The 19,615-nt window shown below is 43.2% G+C and overlaps 1 protein-coding gene across 7 annotated transcripts; it reads left to right on the top strand.

Annotated features, from left to right (window-relative positions):
* The first annotated feature begins 693 nt into the window (after positions 1-693).
* Positions 694-19,495, top strand: pde7a (phosphodiesterase 7A). Of its 7 annotated transcripts, none has more exons than XM_053342505.1 (12): positions 694-1,065; positions 11,414-11,474; positions 14,249-14,335; positions 15,065-15,222; positions 15,330-15,393; positions 15,986-16,182; positions 16,320-16,451; positions 16,569-16,660; positions 16,828-16,972; positions 17,081-17,177; positions 17,355-17,435; positions 17,540-19,495. In XM_053342505.1, exons 2-12 carry the CDS (start codon positions 11,468-11,470, stop codon positions 17,809-17,811), a joined length of 1,332 nt encoding a protein of 443 aa, XP_053198480.1. In that variant the 5' UTR covers positions 694-1,065; positions 11,414-11,467; the 3' UTR covers positions 17,812-19,495. The 7 variants fall into 7 exon arrangements, with proteins under 7 accessions (XP_053198480.1, XP_053198478.1, XP_053198476.1 ...); XM_053342503.1 differs by having other exon boundaries at positions 14,246-14,335; XM_053342501.1 differs by having other exon boundaries at positions 694-1,754.
* Positions 19,496-19,615: the final 120 nt, after the last annotated feature.

Here is a 19,615-nt window from a genome sequence, read left to right as displayed (position 1 = left end):
AAAACCTCCAGTTAAATTGCTCATGTTCTGGTCCATTAATGCTGTAGGGTTTTTTTTTTCTTTCTTATTTGATCACTCAGCTATAGTAAGAGGTCAGCTACACCTTATCAAACAAAAAGTCAATGGTGCATTATCTTAAATGGATATAATGCAGACTCATAGAACCCAAACAAAGCCTGCTGACAATGAAATGAGTAACTCAGTCTGCTTTACAATGCAATCTGCGTGTGTGTCTTGAGTCACCACAAGTAGTCACATGGAGGAAATTGCCAGTGCCTGAAAGAGCTGCAACATTTAACTGTATTTCCCCGGCTGCATTTCAAACTCCCGGTGAGTCTCAGTTCCCAAGTAGTATGAGTCATGAGATGAAGGTAATCACAGGCAATGATGTGGACCGCTGCAGGGCAAGCCCCGTTGTGGAGGAATACCCTTGAGAAAGTCCACGCCGTCTGCAAACGACTGCTCATATAGGTCTTGGGATCGCCCTGACCGCGTAGCCAATCACAACCGTCGTTTCATACCACAGAAGAAACCCCGTCCAATCAGCGTAGAGGTAGCAATAACTGCCTCGCTACTATTGGTTAAACCTAGACAAGGGCGTTTTTTTAGCTCTCTCCAACAGCACCATCTCTGGCAGGTGGTGTGTGCTTTAAAACCTTACAGTAGGCTAATGTTTAGGGCGATAGGTAGGCAGTAACAGGGGAAAAGACGCGCTTGAAGGTGTTATTTTGTCGTTTTTTCGGTCGTGTGACGTGACATGACATTGTGTCGCCTGTGAAGCCAGTCCGGGTTGAGATGAACGTCGGGGTTTCCCTCTCTGAGCCAGACACTTTGTGCTTCAGCGGTGAATTAGACAACAGCTCCATCATCATGCAGCTCGTAGAAAAAAGACGGAAAAGCCCTACATGTTGATTATATTTCGACACCGGTGCGAGTCTGAATGAGAGAAAACCTTCCTCCCCCCTCCCTGCAAGCGGCTGACAAAACGGTCTCACATCCTGGAGCTGCCTCACTTCTTCTCCTCTTTTCTCCCTCTCTTTCTTCATCCGCCGGGTGTTGCATACGGTATGATATGTTGATGACATTTTTTTTGAAGTGGTCGTGCCTTTTGTTTTCATTTGGGGATATGCGGATCGGCGAGCGCCACGAAACGCAAACGAGAGGACCTTTTTCTCTGCCGTGAAAATGAGGAAGCGCTTTCATAGAGACCCAGAAAATGGCAAGAAGGAGATCTCGTCGTCCGTGGGCCCGGATTTGAGTAAAATGAGAAGGAAAGGAGCAAATGCAACAGCAGCATGAACATTTACCCCCCTCTCTCACATACACACACACACACACAGAGAATGACACCAAAGGAGGTAAAACGGTGGAGGTAGAGAAGACGCAGCATCAATGAAGGCGATCTTGACAAGTTTTAAGTCGCTCATAATGAACAGAAATACTTTACAGCTCGATTGCAGTTCGTTTCCACAATATTGAAAGATTTTTTCCGGCTTTGAGAGATTTCCTAACTCACCAGTTATATATTTTTTTCGCATTGCATTTGTCTTTTTTTTTCATTGATTATTATTATTATCATTTTATATTTTTGATCCGGATCCAGCCCTGACTATTCAATGGAAGTATGTTATCAGCTGCCGGTTTTGCCTCTAGACAGGCCGGTTCCCAAGCATGTCCTCAGCCGGAGGGGAGCCATTAGTTTCAGCTCCAGCTCTTCTCTCTTCGGGGCTCCTGATCCGAGACAGCTGTCACAGGTAAATCATTACTACAACAACAACAACAACAACACAGATAATAAATACTCCACTAATAATAATCTTCACATTCAGTCACAGTGGTGGGTTTGGCTTATAGAATCACACAGGCCTTTAAAAGCAGCACCCTTTTAACAAATAATCCACAGGAATCTTGCAGGTGGTTGTTGGATATCTAGGCCCCAACACACACACACATACACAGGCACACACATTTTCTTATCTCCATAGACCTAAAACACACACACACACACACACACACACACACCACAGACAAGCCATCTCCCTGAAGCCACTTTGCATTTGTGAATGTTGCCCACAGATAAAGGCCTGGTTGGCTTACAGTTTAGCCAGCGCTGACAGTGTGATGTTTAAAGTATAGCAGTTTACTCCTGGGACTTGCTGCATTTGCCAGAAGGAACGTGCCAAACTGTTATTTGTGTTAACATAAACCTTTAACACATTGACAGAAGAAACATAAATTATTGAGTCATACTTGAACTTCCTGCCTTCTCAGAGTCTTGAACTCTTGGAAATGCAGCTCTGATAACGCCTGCCTCAATATTTGTGCTCTGCGGTAAAAGAAAAGAAGAAAGGTAGGCCACAACAACAATCTTCATGTTGTGGGGTCACGTTCAGTTTGACTCTTGTGTAAAACAGAAAAACACTGTCACGTCAGTACATTGCATCTCCAATGCATTAGCAAAGCATTGAGTGTTATGTGTGTGTAGTGTACTAGTGTACTATCCACCAGGCCCTTTATTCTGAACGTTTGTTTTACTAACTGTAACACGTGTGTCTGCAACCTCAGGAAAAAAAGTTCAGAAAAAAGTGTGGGGAATTAGTTTATTGACTCATGACTTGCATGATTCAATAAACATATTCCCCACAGTGTTATACTTTTAAAAAATTCACTTCCCAAAAATCATATTGCTTCAGTAGTTTTGCACAAAAGCAGCAGGGTGTATTCTGCTCTCTGTGGGTCACGTCCCTCTAGTTGCTCATGAACAGAAATTCCCACAGCATTGCGTTGACACTTCCCAACATATTACATGAGCATTAAGTCACTGTCTTTGACATGGTGAGCGGCCCTCTTCAATGGCTGACCATTAGGGCTTTGTGCAGGACCCTGCTCCACATAACCACCCATGTGTGTCAGCTTTGAACCTAACAACACCATCACAGACTGGACTAATGCATAGCTTAAGCTATCAAAGGCCCCTCAGTGTTGCCTATCTGCCAGTCTTTCTTTGCTTGGTTATTAGTGTTGCATGAAATGTAGCAGTATAAGCTGGCTGGACAAGACTCTACTGACCATACGTCCATCTTATGCCGGAGTTGTAGCTATTATCCTACCACTGGCTTTGCTTTAGTTGGGAAGAATTATAAAACTTACCCAAGGACCTGGAGTAGTCCTAAGCCTTGAGTCCTCTGTTCTAAAGCAGTCCAATGTGACTGATCTGTCTTTCTCAGGCCTGAAACCCAAAGATCTCTGTAGACATCCCAAAAACCAAACTTAAGCATAATGCCAGAATGCCTGTCCTTACCATTCGAACACAAGTGTAAAGCTACTCTGTCCCTTGATCAGGTCCACCAGTTAATTTTTCAAGTGGGCCGGAGTTCATTTTCAATCAGCAGGTGTGAGGTGTGCTGTTATTGTCCTCTTCTGTTGTGAAAAAAAGGGGTAATTTGCAACAAGCACTGCACTTTTCTAGTGTTGAGTGCATTTCCAGTGAAACAATAATGATCTACATGTGATTTTTTTTTTTTTTTATCATGCATTTATGGTTTAGAAACACTTTAATGCTTCGTGCAAAAACAAAACGGTGACAGAAGGGGGATCCGGCAATTCAACATAAAGACCTGCTGACATAGTCTTTTGTCTTTTTTCTTTTCTTGTTGAACATTGGCAGAATTGGGCGAACATGCATGTATGGCATACACAGCAGTGTCACTCAGCCTTTGTCGCAGAGCAATTACACATCTACAAATATTGTGTTTCGGGCCCTATTTATGACCATAAGGGTGCATTTGTCCTTGGTGGCGGCTGTGTTTTTGTGTGTGGTTCCACAGGCCTGTTGTTTGTGGAAGCAGGGCTGGACTACCATTGCAGAGAGAGGCAGTTAGGCATGTGCCTGGGCTCTGTGGGCAGTGGTTTGGCTCACAGCCAGACTCACAGATGGCCAGAGTCTCAGTCTCTTTTCTTTCTCTGGCTATCTTGTTCCGCTCACTCACAAGCTCCCTCTTTCTTTCTACCCACCCCCTCCCACCCCCCGCCACCTCCCCTCGCAGATGAAGACATTTCCTCTTGTAAACAGAGGACGAAGTAGGGTCGAAGAGACTACCGAGTCCTAGAAGAATATGTCACTCTGTGGTCGTGGAATGCTTGTGATTGGGTGTAAATATGCTGTTGAAGAGGCGTTGAAAACGGCACCGACATGAAATAAATGGGCTCATTTATCTATTACAATGCTTCTATTGTCTTTGTGACAATGCATGTTGGCTGCTTGTTGATTAAATCCTAAAAGTGAGGGGAAGATGATTTTAGAGTTTGCATGTATTGTGATGCATTTCGATCACCTCGGGCTTCTGTGGAGTGAAGGGTAAACACAGGACGGTGACAGATTAGATTGGTGCAGAATGAAAGGACCGGGAGTAGGACACAGCAGAAGAGTCATGTGGTTCCCATCTAAACCACAAAACATGCATGAATTTGGAGATAAAGGTAGATTTGTATTACTACACCAATGACGGAGATGTTGCACATGTCAGGAACGGAGTCAAAGTTTTCATGCCATGTGGCTGCCTTTCATGATTTTGGTAGCAGCAACACACTCAGGCACAGTCACATGGCTCTGACGAGGTGTGTAATTGATAGCTTTTTCAAAACAGGGGGGAAAAAAATCTAGTAGAGATACAAGAATCAATAAACAGATGCATGGTATTGATGATGAGGCGGTCACGTGGATTTGGTGATAATGCGAAGAAGGCAGCCTTAGACAGGAAACGCTGATCTGCTGGGAGTTAAGTCCATCATATCATGGTCAGAGATATCATCAAGAGTATGTTGGCTGCTGGCTCTGGATTGACTCCTTTTTCATTTGTGGTGTTTAGGCACAGGAGAGGATGCCTGTGGCTGAGGCCTGTGCGTAAGAGCAGCAGATAGCACTGCTTGTTTCATCCACACTGTGGATGTTTCACTACAGTGCTCCTTTCAGAGGGAGTAACTTTGTTGATTTTAACTGAACCGATAAGGGTTTTTTTTTTTCTGCACTGTGCCATCGGATTTTGTTTTTGTGCTGCAGTGTCGAGTGCAATCGGCCGTGAGAATGTGGTTCTGCACATCAACACGCTAACGGACGCTATGTCAGGGGCCAGCTGCTTGGACTGAATATTAATCATATTAACTGTTGCCCTATAGACTCACGAGATGAGCCTATACAGGGGAGGAAGGATTTATTTATCATTTTGTCTCAGTTTGAATCCCCAAATAGTTGATAGGTGCTCTGGTTGGAGACCTGGGGTTTGTTTGCCTTCTTTAGAAGGTTAAGACTTCCAGGGGAGGAGGGGTGAGGCATTAAGCTGGCCCAGAGAAGCAATTAGAGCCTGGGGATGATGTTTGAAATGAATGAAATTCCTGTGCAGGGTAGACAGCCTGTGAGAATATGAACCAACTCTCCCCCTTCCCCCACCCCTTTACTGTACTTGTTTCATAAAACACTACAAAAAGCACGTTTATACAAGGCCCCTTAAAGTACTTAAATCATTTTATGACACTCTACCTGCCAGTTAAAAAAAAAAAAAAAAAGACAGCGAGACATCAGTTGTGTGTATATATGTTACTGCTCAGCATGCCTGCTGTTTTGTTCTCTGGTGACAACACTGCTCTGTCATTCACCGCCAGAGGCCTCATCACTTCAGCCAGGGCCTCTCCTCCTCAAACCAAGCAGCCCTCTCTCAGAAACTCACTGCAGCTGGAGTGTGTCAGAGTGAGCAGCGTTCTCCTAAAACACCCTCACAACAGGTAGACTCCATCTAGGGCTTTTGTGTATGCGGCCTGAGCACAAACACACACGCACACACTCACTCGCTCACTTCAAAATCTGCCCGCGTTTACGGCCCAGCACTCAGTAACTGGAATGTGTCGTCCCACACATCAGAGCGCTGCGAGAGGTCATAACTCAGAAGGAAGCTTTCAGTTTATGAAACTGTGCGGAGTCCAGCCACTTTTATCTCGGGAATTTACGTGTGTGTGTGTGGTGTGTGTGTGTGTGTGGTGCGTGTGTGCTTTGTTTCTGATATGTCAGTTTATAGGAATACCGCTGGCTTCCTCATTTGCTTGGCCCCGACTGACTTACTGTGCAATAGGCCCGTCCATAGCTAAAACCCTATTTTAAAACTAACTGACGTGATAAGGGCAGGTTTTTATATCTGTGTCTGAAACAAGGAAGTGTGTGTATTCTGCACTGTGCACTGGACCGTTGAATACCTTTTTTAAAAGAGCGTCATACTACGATATCAGCTCAATCAACAATGCTGTGATGAAAAGTGAGCATGTTTGAAATAGCTACTGAGCTGTTGTAAATGTGAGTTCCTTCAACTCAGCCAGCACCTTTTTTTTAATTTTAAACATGCACACACACACACACACACACACACACACACACACACACACACACACACACACACACACACACACACACACACACACACAAAATACCATAGTCAGTTTGCTTTGGGCAAACATCTCCATAACAATAAGGTAGTTGTAAATTGGGACAAAAAGCCAAATCTCCAGCACACCTTTACTGGCAGAATTTGACTGGATTCCAGTAAAAGTCTCTTGAGTTCACATTTCTGAACCTTTCGGATGCTGTTAGGCATTTTCTGACTTCTACAGTTAAATAGATGCTAACATCGAAAGCCTGGGGTTACTCATAGAGCCAGAGGTTTTGACATCACGTGACCCCCCTGACCTCAGAAACCTGAGTGCCGTATCCCCAGGCAGAGCAACTAAGCTGAGATAAGAAACAGAGCCGTATGTAAACGAGCTGACATGCAATTGCAGGCAGCACAATGAGCAGACTGTTATGCTAGCAGTAAAGTCCAAACAAAACTGAATTCAGCTTGTTCTCAGGCTGTTACAGGCAAACACCAACTGACTGCAAATCCAGGTGTACAGTTGGCAACCAGAGTAGATGACACGTTTCCATATGTTTGGTAAGAAAACCAATCTGTGACATTGCTAACTAGTTTAATATGATTTGAAATGGCTGTTCAAGGCATTTCTTTAAGTTTGGTTGAATCCAATATTTTTCCTGTAAAATATGCCCAGGATAATTTAGTTTGAAGTATGTTGATTTAGAGTTGGTTTGAGTAAGTTAAATATTGGGCGGTATGTGTAGGTACTTGATTGTGCCATGTGACTTATTTTCACTAAAAATAGTCGAGAGTGATTAAACGTCATGGGCCGACAGATTGGAAGAAATTTTAATCCCGCTATGTTTGATGCCAGCGGCTAGGGGTCAAATGGCAACCAGCATGGCTCAGCAGTGAAGCCAAAGCAAAAGTCCCGTCAGCCCTAATATCTCTAATGTCTAATGGCACCATGGAGACCGACAAAATAGATCTAGTGGAATAATCATAATAATAAAATAACAGTTTCTAAGGATTGATGGAGTGTGTTTGCTTGATTAACATGTGTCTTAGCCACAATCAGCTATAGTCAATATTGACCCTTGCTCATCCCGGCTCAGCTCCAAACCGCCATCCTAAAGTTTGCGCCATTGTTTTAAATTCTGACTCTTGGAAACTGACAACGTGGGAATGATCTATACAATACATACAAAATCCTAATTAAGCCGTTGACGATCCGATACTATCTGTGTCTTTCTTCAGTCAACTGGCAGATTTCCATTAAGTCAGATACCTTAGCTGCGCCACACCTTGGTGCAGCCGTGATCAGTACCTGTGATATCGGCACAGAACCACCCATGTTTTTAAGTTGGATGGTGGAGACTTGACTCAGCTGGGTGCAATGCCCGCACTTCTTTGTCTGATAAGTTCACCGCTTTGCTTCTTTCAGTTCTATCTCACAGAATGTACCCTTAATCCACAGATTGAAAAAATGCCCTGATCCATATTCAGAACGTGACAAGGTGTTTAGTAGTGACCAAGTCAAACCTACTGCTGATACTTCATTATAAAACCCCTTCCAGTAGCTGGCCGATGGAAGGTTTTGTTGAGTTCTCCCTTGTATCCCGCATAAAACACACACGTTGAGCTAGTCGGTTCGCTATGACATCAGCACAGTGCAGATAAGGGACTCATGTTAAGCCATGATAAAAATGTAGTGACGCTCCCTCCTCTAAAGACGCATTAAGAGACACAGACATCGTAAGATCAGGCAGGCAGCTGAAATCAACATGCGTTTCAAGGAGGAGATGGATCACTGCTGGAAAAGCAACTCGAATCTATCAAATGTATTAGTTAATAAAAGAAGCATGCGTCTGAGGCTTGGAGTTCAAGTCCTGCCTTTGACATCCTGCATCTCTCTCTCTCCCTTATTTCTCATCACCCTCAGCTGTGAAGCATAAATGCCAAAAGCACAGAGCTTACAAAGGAGCTCAAGCTCATGAATGTTGGACCGTGACAGGACCATGGGTGTATGGTTTTGTGTATGTTGGCATTGCAAGGCGTGGCAGGGGTGTGTGTGTGTGTGTGTGTGTGTTGTGGGGTCGGCCATTTCAAGGGTAAAACGTGACTTTCCCCTCCGTTCACATTGGGAATGTGACATTGACAAAGTGTTTGCACTGCAGCCTCCTTCTTACCAGCTCACAAGGGAGCATGTGTGTGTGTGTGTGTGTGTGTGTGTGAGTGTGTGTGTGTGTAGCTCTGGCCAAAAGGTTTGTTTGGGCAAGTGTTGGCAGGGCTGGTCACTCTTCCATTCCCAGCCCTAGAGCCAGCATTATACAGTTCCCACGCATGTTACAACCGATACCAACGCCATTATACACACTAGCATACACACACAAACACACACAACCCATGCATACATACACACAATCTATAATGCTCACACTAACCACCGGTGCTGTGTGTAAACAGAGAGGCCTGTTGACACTAAAATACAGCTTTGCAGATTACCCACCCTGAGTCAAGCTGTTTGCTAGCCGGTAAAATATTAGCTTTGTATTGGTTGGTGTTATGGTGTCAGGTGTGTATATGTGTATGTGTGTGTGTGTGTGTGTGTGTGTTTGAAGGAGACTTGCACTAATCCTTTGGATATGAAGTAATGAGTATACAAGCATGTACATTTATGTTTGCGTGTGTTTTTGTTTGTGGTGTGACCAACTGATGGTTGTCATTAAATGGTCCCAAAATATAGATGTAGATCAGCTCCATCATTGTCCTCTGGCTCAGCCTCCATAGTATCAGACTATGATTAAACCCAGGCTACATTTTCACCAGTTTGTTTACATTTTTAGCTTTACAGAAATAGCTTCCCAGTATTTTAAGAAAGCATGGAAGCATAGTTTGAAAACATCTCGGTTATCTTTGCAGGACAGAGGTATATGGTGAGCTTTGCAGGTCGAGTGAAGAGCAGTCAAGGTTAACATCTGTTCACCCCCTCGGTTAATCATTTAGTCAGCCCATCATTTCTTACACAGTTCATCCTACTAGACAATCAGCCAGTCCATCAGTGCAGCAGCGAGTCAGTGAGCCAACTGGCCAGTCATGCAGGCTCCCTGTGGGATGGGTAATCCTACACGAGGGTAGCCCCAGGAGGGAGAGTGCGCAGTCGGCCTGGAGGGGGGCCAGGATGTGAGGAGTGCATAGAGAGGTGAGCCAATAGCTCACTGTAGCCCCGAGCAGCTGTCTGTCAACAGAGCAAATATGCAGTTACCACAGTCATACCTGCTACAACTACCATTGCGCTAGTGGCTGGTTTGTTTGCTGGAATCCTTGTACATATTTCGGCATTCTGTACCCTCATTGAGAGCTCCCTAGTTAAAAGAAAAGAAAGAAATGAGTGGAAACTGTGGCTCCAGAAACCTTAAGAAAATATTTTTTGGGTTTATTGTTGGTGCTTCAAACCCAAAACCAGGTTTGGAGTGCATGCGTCAAGGGGCTTTGATGCACCACCGGGAAGCATTTAGTGCATCTTGAGCCAGTAAAATCATTTGACTTATTCAATTGTACACGTTTGATGTGGTCAGTGAATATTTTAGGAACCAGTGAACCAATTTCACTTAATATGATTTGATTCAATGTATTTGTATGTAAATCTAGACCGTTGTTAAAAAGCAGTTCTAGTGTTATCAGATACGAAGGCCTCAGCCTACAATAGTTGCCATCTTTAGTTTTCACTGTATTAAATGCGTACTGGTAGATGGAATGAGCAGTAAAAATGGTAAGCCATAAGAAATTTGTGCAGCGACATCTTTTCCTTTCTATGCCTTAATCAACCGTGACCATAACCCGTGATGTAGATGCAGAGGCCGCTGTATATAGCTCAATAATGGCTTGTAAAATAGGTAGAGAATAGCAGCTGTTTAATACTCTCCTGATACATGGAAAAAACATTTCCCGATAAGAAACAACCGGTTGCAGCCTGTTGGAGACCAGTTGTTTGAGTTGGCATTGTTTAATTGGTTTATAATGTTAGTAGAGATGATAAATGCAGTAAATTACTTGTGTTTTTTGTATATTGGTCACACAGATAAAACAGCTGTAAGGCACGTAACAATGTTTCTCACCGTTCCTTTTTACTCTTGTGTAATATTAACAAGGCGTGCTCAGTCTGTGCTGCAGCCACTCATTGAAACCAGTCCTTTGTCTTTTTGTGTTTTCTCAGCACACTATGTTCACAAGTCTAAATCTAGATTTACAGAAACTTTTCTCGGTATCTGCTGGTCACTAAACTTGGTCGGACGAGTCAACACTTCCTGTTGCTATTTCTTTGAACAAGTCTTCCTGTGACGCAGCTGTCTGAAATGTTGTCTACATCATCAGATTGATTTTGCAACAAAGGAGGTCATTAATAAAATGTTAAACTTCACATTGCCACCCAGAATGTTGAAAAATGGATAAATAATTATCATAACTTATCAGTACTTTACTGTTGACTTGCTATGGGTTGGTGAGTCATATCTGTCAGTTCCATTGAAGTCCATTCAAATTCTTATCCAAATTTATTCAAATGGCATTTGCTTATTGGTGTCTGATTAGGGAAGTTTGTTTTATTATATACAATTGCACGTGAATGTTTAATCAACCAACACTTTTATTAGGGGGAAGAAAAAAAATTCAACCAAAATCTTCTTGGATGGGACCCAAAAGTATGTGTGTGTGTGTCTGTGTGTGTGGGGTGTGAGTGTCCATATAACATGTCGGTTTCTTTGACTGATAGCAGTGTAAGTGCCATATCAGGCTGATGATATGGAGCTGGAACATGTTTATCACTGTAACACTTAGTGTGCACACTCTCACACACACAGCAGATTACAACCAACAGTAGCGACATTACACCACCCTACAGTTATCAAGCTGTGTGTGTACACTATTTCGGGCATAAGAACCACCAACCTGTGACTTTGCAACATTATGTTGGCTCACTTCAGACACTTATTGATGATGTTTCCTTCTGTTTTTCTCAGAGACGTGGGGCCATCTCCTACGACAGCTCAGACCAGACAGCACTGTACATTCGCATGCTAGGTAAGTGTTTTCCTGCTGTCCGTGCACACACACATTATCAGCTTACATGCACACTCACACACACACACACGTACATTTACATACACACACTTTTCAGACATCAGTAGGTTTATCTGCTCCATGATCATGTCCATTTCTTAATACACAATGGCTTAAAAAGCAGTGAGATGAGAAATGGATGGAACAGAAATGGGAGAGAGGGTTGTAGAGATTATGAAGAGAACGGGAAGCACTAGAGTGCACGACCACTCAATCCCTGGCCTTTTGTAATCTCTCAATCACAATAGGCTTAGGTTGTGTGTATCTGTAGCATTCAGTTTCTTTGAAGTTTGATCAGATTTGTTAGAGTGCAGGATTTCATGTAAATCGCCAAACAGAAGACTAAAGGGATTTTTTTTGTCTTTATGTACACGTGTCTGTGTGCACATACTGCATGTGTGTGTCCATTTGTCCAGCACTGCCCCAAGTGACCCTGGACAGATAAGCAGTTTAGAAAATGGATAGAGGGCAGAGGGCTCATAGCTCTGGCAGGCAGATCAAGTCAAAGGCACCCTGGGAAGCAGCCAGATCAACCTTGGTTTACTAATCAATAAGGTTATTGGGGATAATGGTTAGATAAGAGCCTGGGTGAAGCCCTGATATCAGTCTAGCACAGACAGATTTGCTTTTGCATGCAACTCTTGCCACCCTAATTTTCAGATAGTGAGCAGCAGGATAGACAGAAACTAGAGCCCATTTTGTACTTTTGGTTCAGGGCTTACTCAGTGAGTTTGCTGAAATCCTGTTTAGTGCAGCTTTCATGTGATATTTCTATACTTTGTTTCTTTCCAGCTTCAGTCGACTGCTGCCACGTCTGTCTAGTCACACTAACAGCAATTTATTGAGCTGACTGAAGGAGCTTTAGCTTTTTAATCATTTTACTTGGCTAAGTATGATGGCAGTCTCATACGTCATTGGCATAAAGCATCTGTCTCTGTAGATTTTATATTAAATTGAGTGTGAGGAGAGGCACGCTAATGCAGACTGGTGTTTGCCTGGGCCGGGGTTCAGTCTGCCAAGTTAATGCTGATGTGCTTTCAAATAGCAGGACTCAGAGCTTTCGCCACATCAGTTATAATGACATGACCTACATCCACCCCAGAGCACCAGCACTAATGCACCACAGGGGAAACATGGACCCCGTGACTCTCAAAACACACTAATCACACTAGTGCACACACACGTGCAGAGCCCGAGCATCTGCAGATGTGACAGATGTATATACAGTAATTGTGGGCACAAGTATACACACAAACTCACTCACGCTCACTGCTTAGGAGTGCATGAATTGTAGTGTGTTTTTTCTTCTGGTCATAATTTACGTTTTGCACGTGATATGGTTTCACTCTCCACATTCATAACAACAACTTTACAAACAGCTTTTCAAAATACTGTTGAGCATTATTATGCCTTGAATTGTAATTCTTAGTTTTTGGTATTTTGATAGGAACTTGTGTAGTATTCAAACAGCTGTTTGCAAGTAAGTAACATGCTGGTTGGGGGAAACACACCTGTGTGACTGCTTCGATTTTTAATTCTCCTGCACATACGACACAATCAGGAGTGCCATGCTGGAAACATACCATTGCACTGTTTAGCACCTTGATCAGTATAACGCCACATTGAGTCTTGCTGTATATAGAGTGTTGCCTGGAACGACACACTAGCATTTACTGCATCAGTGTCATAGCACCATCCTGTCACCTCACTACGCTCTCACTGCTCCTGACTACAGTCTACAAGCAGGCCGGCCGCCGTCTGTCTGGCCCACGTCTGGAGCCTATCCCTGTTCCTCTGCCTGACTAATAAAAACGGTCATTGACAGACTATAGACCACTCTGAGTGGCTCTGAGTACTAATAGTAGAGCAGACTGTCCCTGACATGGCATTGCATGCTCAGCTGTTTGACTGACTTGTCTCATTGTTTGTCTATTGAATCTTCTGTTTGAGGATGTGGGAGTGTGTGTTTGTGAGTGTGACTGTGCCCGCACATGGATAACATAAGATACATCAGGTCTGGGTCAAATAGTATTTACAAAGGTACATCTTTCCCTTGTTTAGAGTACCAAATTGATGGGTTTTAAGTTGATATGGAGCCAAAGTCCTGCTCCACTTTTACTTATTCTGTAGTTCTTTGTGAAAAGTTGAAACATGATGGTGGCCTCTTCTGTGCATACTCTAAGCTACAGTGAAGACAAATATACCTATACAAAAAACAAAAATGGATTATTGTGTTAGCATTGGACAGATACAACTCCCATGAGGCTTTGATAGCAAGTAGATATATTTATGGATTTGCACTTTTTTCAAAGCAAAAGTTACAAATGAGCACAAATGATCAATCAGGCAAGACTGTAACAACACATGAGCAACACAATAGAGTTTACATAGCAAACATAACACACATACCAATCTGTCTTAGACTATTGCCAGAAAACTAGTATCAGTATCAGCTTTTCACAGAGACTGATCAAAGGTCTGATCAAAAGTAAGGATTTTGGCTGTGTGGGTGAGTTAATCAAATGAAACTGGATTTCACGTATGTTTGTGACCGTATCATTTGTGTGCTCTGTTCATTGTCCTGGGGGTAACATCCGTACTTGTGGCACTTAAGCTAGATCAATCCCAGTGTATATAATCAAAAAATATATGTAAATACTACTTGGCCTAGCACATCCAGACTCTTTTCAATCAGCATGAGTCTTGAGGAAATAAGTGCTGATTTCTTCTAGGAGATGTGAGAGTGAGAAGTCAGGTTGGATTTGAACCGGAACGAAGAAGCTCCCACCCATACCTGTGCATCGACTTCCGAACTCTTCACGGTGAGTACAGTACGAATCCCGGCCGGTTTTCCTTGACTCTCCACTGTGTCTTTGACAACGAGAGGCATTATCAGACTCTGCTCACAGTTTGTTCCTCTCCACGAGATTGACAGATATTTGTGCGCTTGCTTTCGTACAGTATTTCACATGCCGATAAAGACCAAGGTGTGTCTTAGTGTAAACCCTGTGCGAGGCTCTTTATCAAAGCTGTAAATGGTTGTGTGATAAAATAGCACCTCTCGTTCTCACTGAAACCTTTTTATAAATCCTCAAACACCTGTGTGTGTGTGTGTGTGTGTGTGTGTGTGTGTGTGTGTGTGTGTGTGTGTGTGTGTGTGTGTGTGTGTGTGTGTGTGTGTGTGTGTGTGTGTGTGTGTGTGTGTGTGTGTTTTAACCCGAAAGTAATCCTACCTCATGCTGACGTGTTTCCGGATTGCAGCCACGGTTTATTCAAACACAGTGCCATTTTGTGTGTGTGTGAGAGCACTGACAAAGCATGTCTGCTGTGTGATCCCAGACGAAAGGCTTATGAGTGGGCGGCTGTGTCAGCAGCGAGTGTTTGTATATCGCTGTGTTGGTGTCAGATCCCCACAGAGTTTGTGTGACCCGCACGACTCTCCGAGCCTAATGATCTTCTGAAATAAACATTTCCGAAAAAAATAGTTGCTCATTTTCACTGGTGACACCTTTTGGTCAGTTATTTATTCGTGCATGTCTCTGTGTGTGCAGCACGGCTGGGCTGTGGGTCACCCAGCTCTGACCCTGAAAGGAGGGTCCACAGACTGCTCAGCTTCCAGAGGTACCTGCACTCGTCCCGCCTGCTGCGGGGAGTCCCCCAGCAGATCCCCCTTCACATCCTGGATGAAGACTACACTGGACAGGCCAGAGTATGACACCAACCTTTTATGCAATCATAAAATAATCACACTACAAGGGATCTGTTTTTATGATGGGAAATAATCATAATTCTGTGCTTGTTTTTCTTATCTTGTAGTGCATGCTGGAGAAAGTCGGGAACTGGAATTTTGACATTTTCCTCTTCGACAGGTTGACAAATGGTAGGTGAAATATGTTCAATCCTAGTCAGAATTAGTTTCAAATGTTATAATAACTTGGAGTAATGCTGTGTTGACTGGAGGATCCACATACAACAATCTGTACAATACAATACAATTTGTTAACAATGGTGCCATCTATTGGATGGCCGACACAAAGGATTTACTATAAAGATTGACTCTAAAATTGAATCACATTTGACCTAATCAGGGACTAACCTACCTTAAATTAATTCAATTGTAGCTGTAAGTTCTTTGTCATGCTCATGTTATAGAACACAAAACAATGATGGTAAACATGATGTTTCAGCATCAAACCTCAGAGAGCAACAGCTTCTTCTAAATCACCATTCAACAGTATATGGAGTAAAATGAGAGATATAATGAATCACAATGTGATCGAACCACAAGATATGTTGTGTTTTGTATAAGGGGCATGGCTCTGACCAGATTATTACCTAACCCCCCCCCAGCATAACTGATATTTTACAGTGTAAGTATGTCTGATGGTGAAGTTTATCTTTTAATATGAGCAAAAAGAGACACACAAACCGAATGAAAGCAGAATGCTCACTCTGATTGTCTTCCTGTTCAGGAAACAGCCTGATCACTCTGACCTTCCACCTGCTGAACCAGTATGGCCTGGTGGAGCTCTTCCAGCTGGACATGGTCAAACTCTGGAGGTTCCTGGTCATGGTCCAGGAGGACTACCACAGCAACAACCCCTACCACAATGCAGTCCATGCTGCAGATGTCACACAGGCCATGTACTGCTACATGCAGGAACCCATGGTGAGACATTCACATAGGAGTTTTTATTTTGGGTCTGATTGAACTCATTTTGGTTTAATTTTGTCATTTGCGTCAGACATCATAGTGAAGATGTATCATTTCTAACTGGCTGTATTTTTGTCTTGTTGCGAGTGTAGCTCGCTAGGTCTCTGACCTCCTATGACATCCTACTGGGACTGCTAGCAGCTGCCACTCATGACCTGGACCATCCTGGGGTCAACCAGCCTTTCCTCATCAAGACTGACCACTATCTAGCTACACTCTACAGGGTAGGAACAAACACAGCCGGTCTTTAGCATGGTAGAATTTACTTAGAAATTAACTGCAGCAGAAGACATTATCTGATTTTATTAAAATCATGTGTCTGTGCACACTTTTCAACACAGAATACCTCAGTTCTGGAAAACCACCACTGGAAGTCGGCAGTGGGGCTGCTCAGAGAGACTGGGCTGTTCTCCCACCTGCCAGCTGAGGACAGGTCAGTCTGACACCAACATGTCGCTGAGAGCAACAAATTCTGCTGCACACATTCCTTCAGGAATTGGAACATATTTCAAAATACTTTCTACTTTCCATAGTTTTATACAGAAAACCGCCAGAGATTGTACTAAATGCCCTAAATAAACATATTTTCTCACACCTCAGGCTGAGCATGGAGAGGGAGTTGGGCTCTTTAATCCTGGCCACGGACATCAGCAGACAGAATGATTACCTGTCCAGGTTTCGTCTGCACCTGAACCAGGAGAACCTGTGCTTGAGCAACGCCAGCCACCGCCACTTCATCCTGCAGGTTGGTCACCTCCTCTGTGATACACACACAAACACACACAGACACATCTCTTCTGCATCTCAGCCTAACTCTGAGTTCATCTTGTGTTTTTGTTCCCACTCTGTACAGATGGCTCTGAAGTGTGCGGACATCTGTAACCCCTGCAGACCCTGGGAGCTGAGCAAACAGTGGAGTGAGAAAGTGACCGAGGAATTCTTCAAACAAGGTTATCTTTTTGTCTGTCTTTGTTTTTTCTTTTTTTTTTTTGTCCCATCACAATTCCTTTTCTTCAATCATGAGGTTTTTCTTCTATGTTCACTGTTAACTTATTTCTAACCACTCAATTCTAAAAGATCATATTCAGCATAATAGCAAATAATAATATATTAACTGTATATTGTAGGAGACATTGAGAAGAAGCACAAACTTGAAGTCAGCCCAGTTTGTAATAGAGAGAACAACACAGTTGGCAACATTCAAATAGGTAAGTAACTGTTACAATCATTTGTTGTGTTACTCTTTTATTTGTGGCTTGTGTCTAATATTTAGCTCAAATCTGCCATCACTGCTTTTTTTCTCCCACTCCAGGCTTCATGACTTACGTGGCGGAGCCGCTGTTTGCAGAATGGGCCCGTTTCTCCGACACGCGTCTGTCTCAGACCATGCTGGGTCACATGGGGCTGAACAAAGCCAGCTGGGGCGGCCTGCAGCAGGAACAAACCACTGTCTCCGAGGAGGCAGAGCCCAGCACCGCCGGAACCGACGCCGAGGATGGCGCCGCCCGAAGAAATGACAACACAGCTACCGCCACAGGAGGGACCAGCTCCAAAGAAATACCTCAGGGAAGCAGAGAATCCTGACACTCCTCGTGTGCCCTTTCACCTCGACCTCTTCACCCCTGGCCCCCGGCCTCAGGGCCTCACCACACACTGGGGACCGGGTGGGGCATCCACAGCCTGCAGCCCTGCCGCTGCCTCACCTGATCCTAACACTTTGTTTATGTTTTGTTGCTTTTGCCTCCCATCTTGATAAACCACTGATTTTATTTAATTTATTTAATTTTTAATTCCTCTTTTTTGACATAGAGCAATACATAGATACCTCATTTGGCTACTGCTGTATTTTCTTTTTATTTGCTTTATTTTATTTATTTGTCCACTGTAGTTTTGGCATTACTGACTGAACACACCACTTTTTTTGTGTTGGTGAACCTTAAGGGGAAAGCAGTATAAAAACTGAAGACATTTTTCTGGTATTTTGAAGTGCCATTTGAAAACAAAGATTTTGAAGAATGATCTGAACTGAACTGTCTGAGACAACTGGAGTATTCAGACATGAGACCCTCCTGAGACTTTACAGTAATGCCATGTTGCATTTGTATTGAAGATTCTTCCTCATGTAAAAACAAAATGATAAAAAAAAAAAAAAAAAAAAAAATGTGACAAGCCCAGTCCTTTTGCTGCCTCTACGAAGACTGTTTACTCACCTTTTTTCGTTTGTAGTTTCTTTTCCTTCGAACTGAAGTGAACCATGTCAGCTTCACGGTTTGCCTTCGAAGCACAGATGTGACGAACCACTTTTGTCTGAATTGTCATGCCCACTGTTTAAGCCATGAGCAGAACCTTACTCAAACACACCAGATGCCATAAGTAACTCCACCTGTGCTACGATGTGTTTTTGCACTCCCAAAATAAAGATGGTGTTGGATGTGCAGCTACGTCTCCATGAAATGACACCTTGTAAAGGTATTACAGAAATTAGTCCTCTTTTTTTTTTGGATGATGTTTCCAGTGCTGGTTGAACTCATGGGAGAGCTTTTCCCCCCTGCAGTTACTCACTGCACATGCATCTCACCTGAAACTCCACGCAACTTGACTCGCTCAGGGATTTGCCAGTCTCTTATCAAGAGGGAGACGGAGGGAATTAGGGAGGGTGACCACGGGCGATGCAAGGTTGTTTTTTTTTTTTCCCTGGCGAGGATCTACTGAAGGAGACTCTCCCTCTCCGCAGAATGTCTCTCAGAGCCACATGCAACCTAAAAAGGACTGCTCGATTGATGCCTTATAACTATGCACAAACTATGCTAAGTGACCAAACCAACTCCTGTCCCCATCAAGTGCATGGTGTGCTTGTCTTTGAATGCACTGTCCAATCCCTTTGCCTTTTTGTTGTGAGGAACAACTCCAGCTGTCTTTTTTTTTTTTTTTTTTCCCTCTTTTGTACGGAAACAAAATGGTCAAGTATGACTTTGAACATTCCATTTCTTTGTGTTTGGTTTGTCTACTTTGACTCTGTATAGTGGCACAAATTGTGTTTGTGTTTAAGACATTTTGAAAAATAACAGGTGCTTTTCTTACTTTAGCTGATTTGTATTTTGCTGTAAGTGCTGTAAGACTGTTGATAAAACTGTTTACAATTTGTTGCGACAGCCATTTTTGGGAAGACATAAGTGTCGAGCCAGATTTTGTAAAGGCTTTGCTGTATTGACCTTTTTGATACATGCCTGTTGCAGTCACAATTTGAATAATAAAAACCTGTTGTTGACAAATGTTTGTTTGACTTTCACACAGTGCAATTAGTCTAATTATTTATACATGATAGTTTAACTTCACTCTGAACTACAAGTGAAATTAACCTCTGTGGGGGTCATTTTTACTTCACCTT

The sequence above is a fragment of the Scomber japonicus genome, chromosome 21 (assembly GCF_027409825.1).
Source record: "Scomber japonicus isolate fScoJap1 chromosome 21, fScoJap1.pri, whole genome shotgun sequence".
Lineage (NCBI taxonomy): Eukaryota > Metazoa > Chordata > Actinopteri > Scombriformes > Scombridae > Scomber > Scomber japonicus.
This window is presented reverse-complemented; position numbering and strand designations above follow the sequence as displayed.

What these genes read in the sequence shown, in the direction of transcription:
- pde7a (XM_053342500.1), top strand. Translation starts at nt 1,617, where the DNA reads ATGGAAGTATGTTATCAGCTGCCGGTTTTGCCTCTAGACAGGCCGGTT. An exon ending in CTTCGACAGGTTGACAAATG is followed by an intron (nt 15,394 to 15,985) that starts GTAGGTGAAATA and finishes CTTCCTGTTCAG; the next exon opens with GAAACAGCCTGATCACTCTG. An exon ending in ACCGCCACTTCATCCTGCAG is followed by an intron (nt 16,973 to 17,080) that starts GTTGGTCACCTC and finishes CACTCTGTACAG; the next exon opens with ATGGCTCTGAAGTGTGCGGA.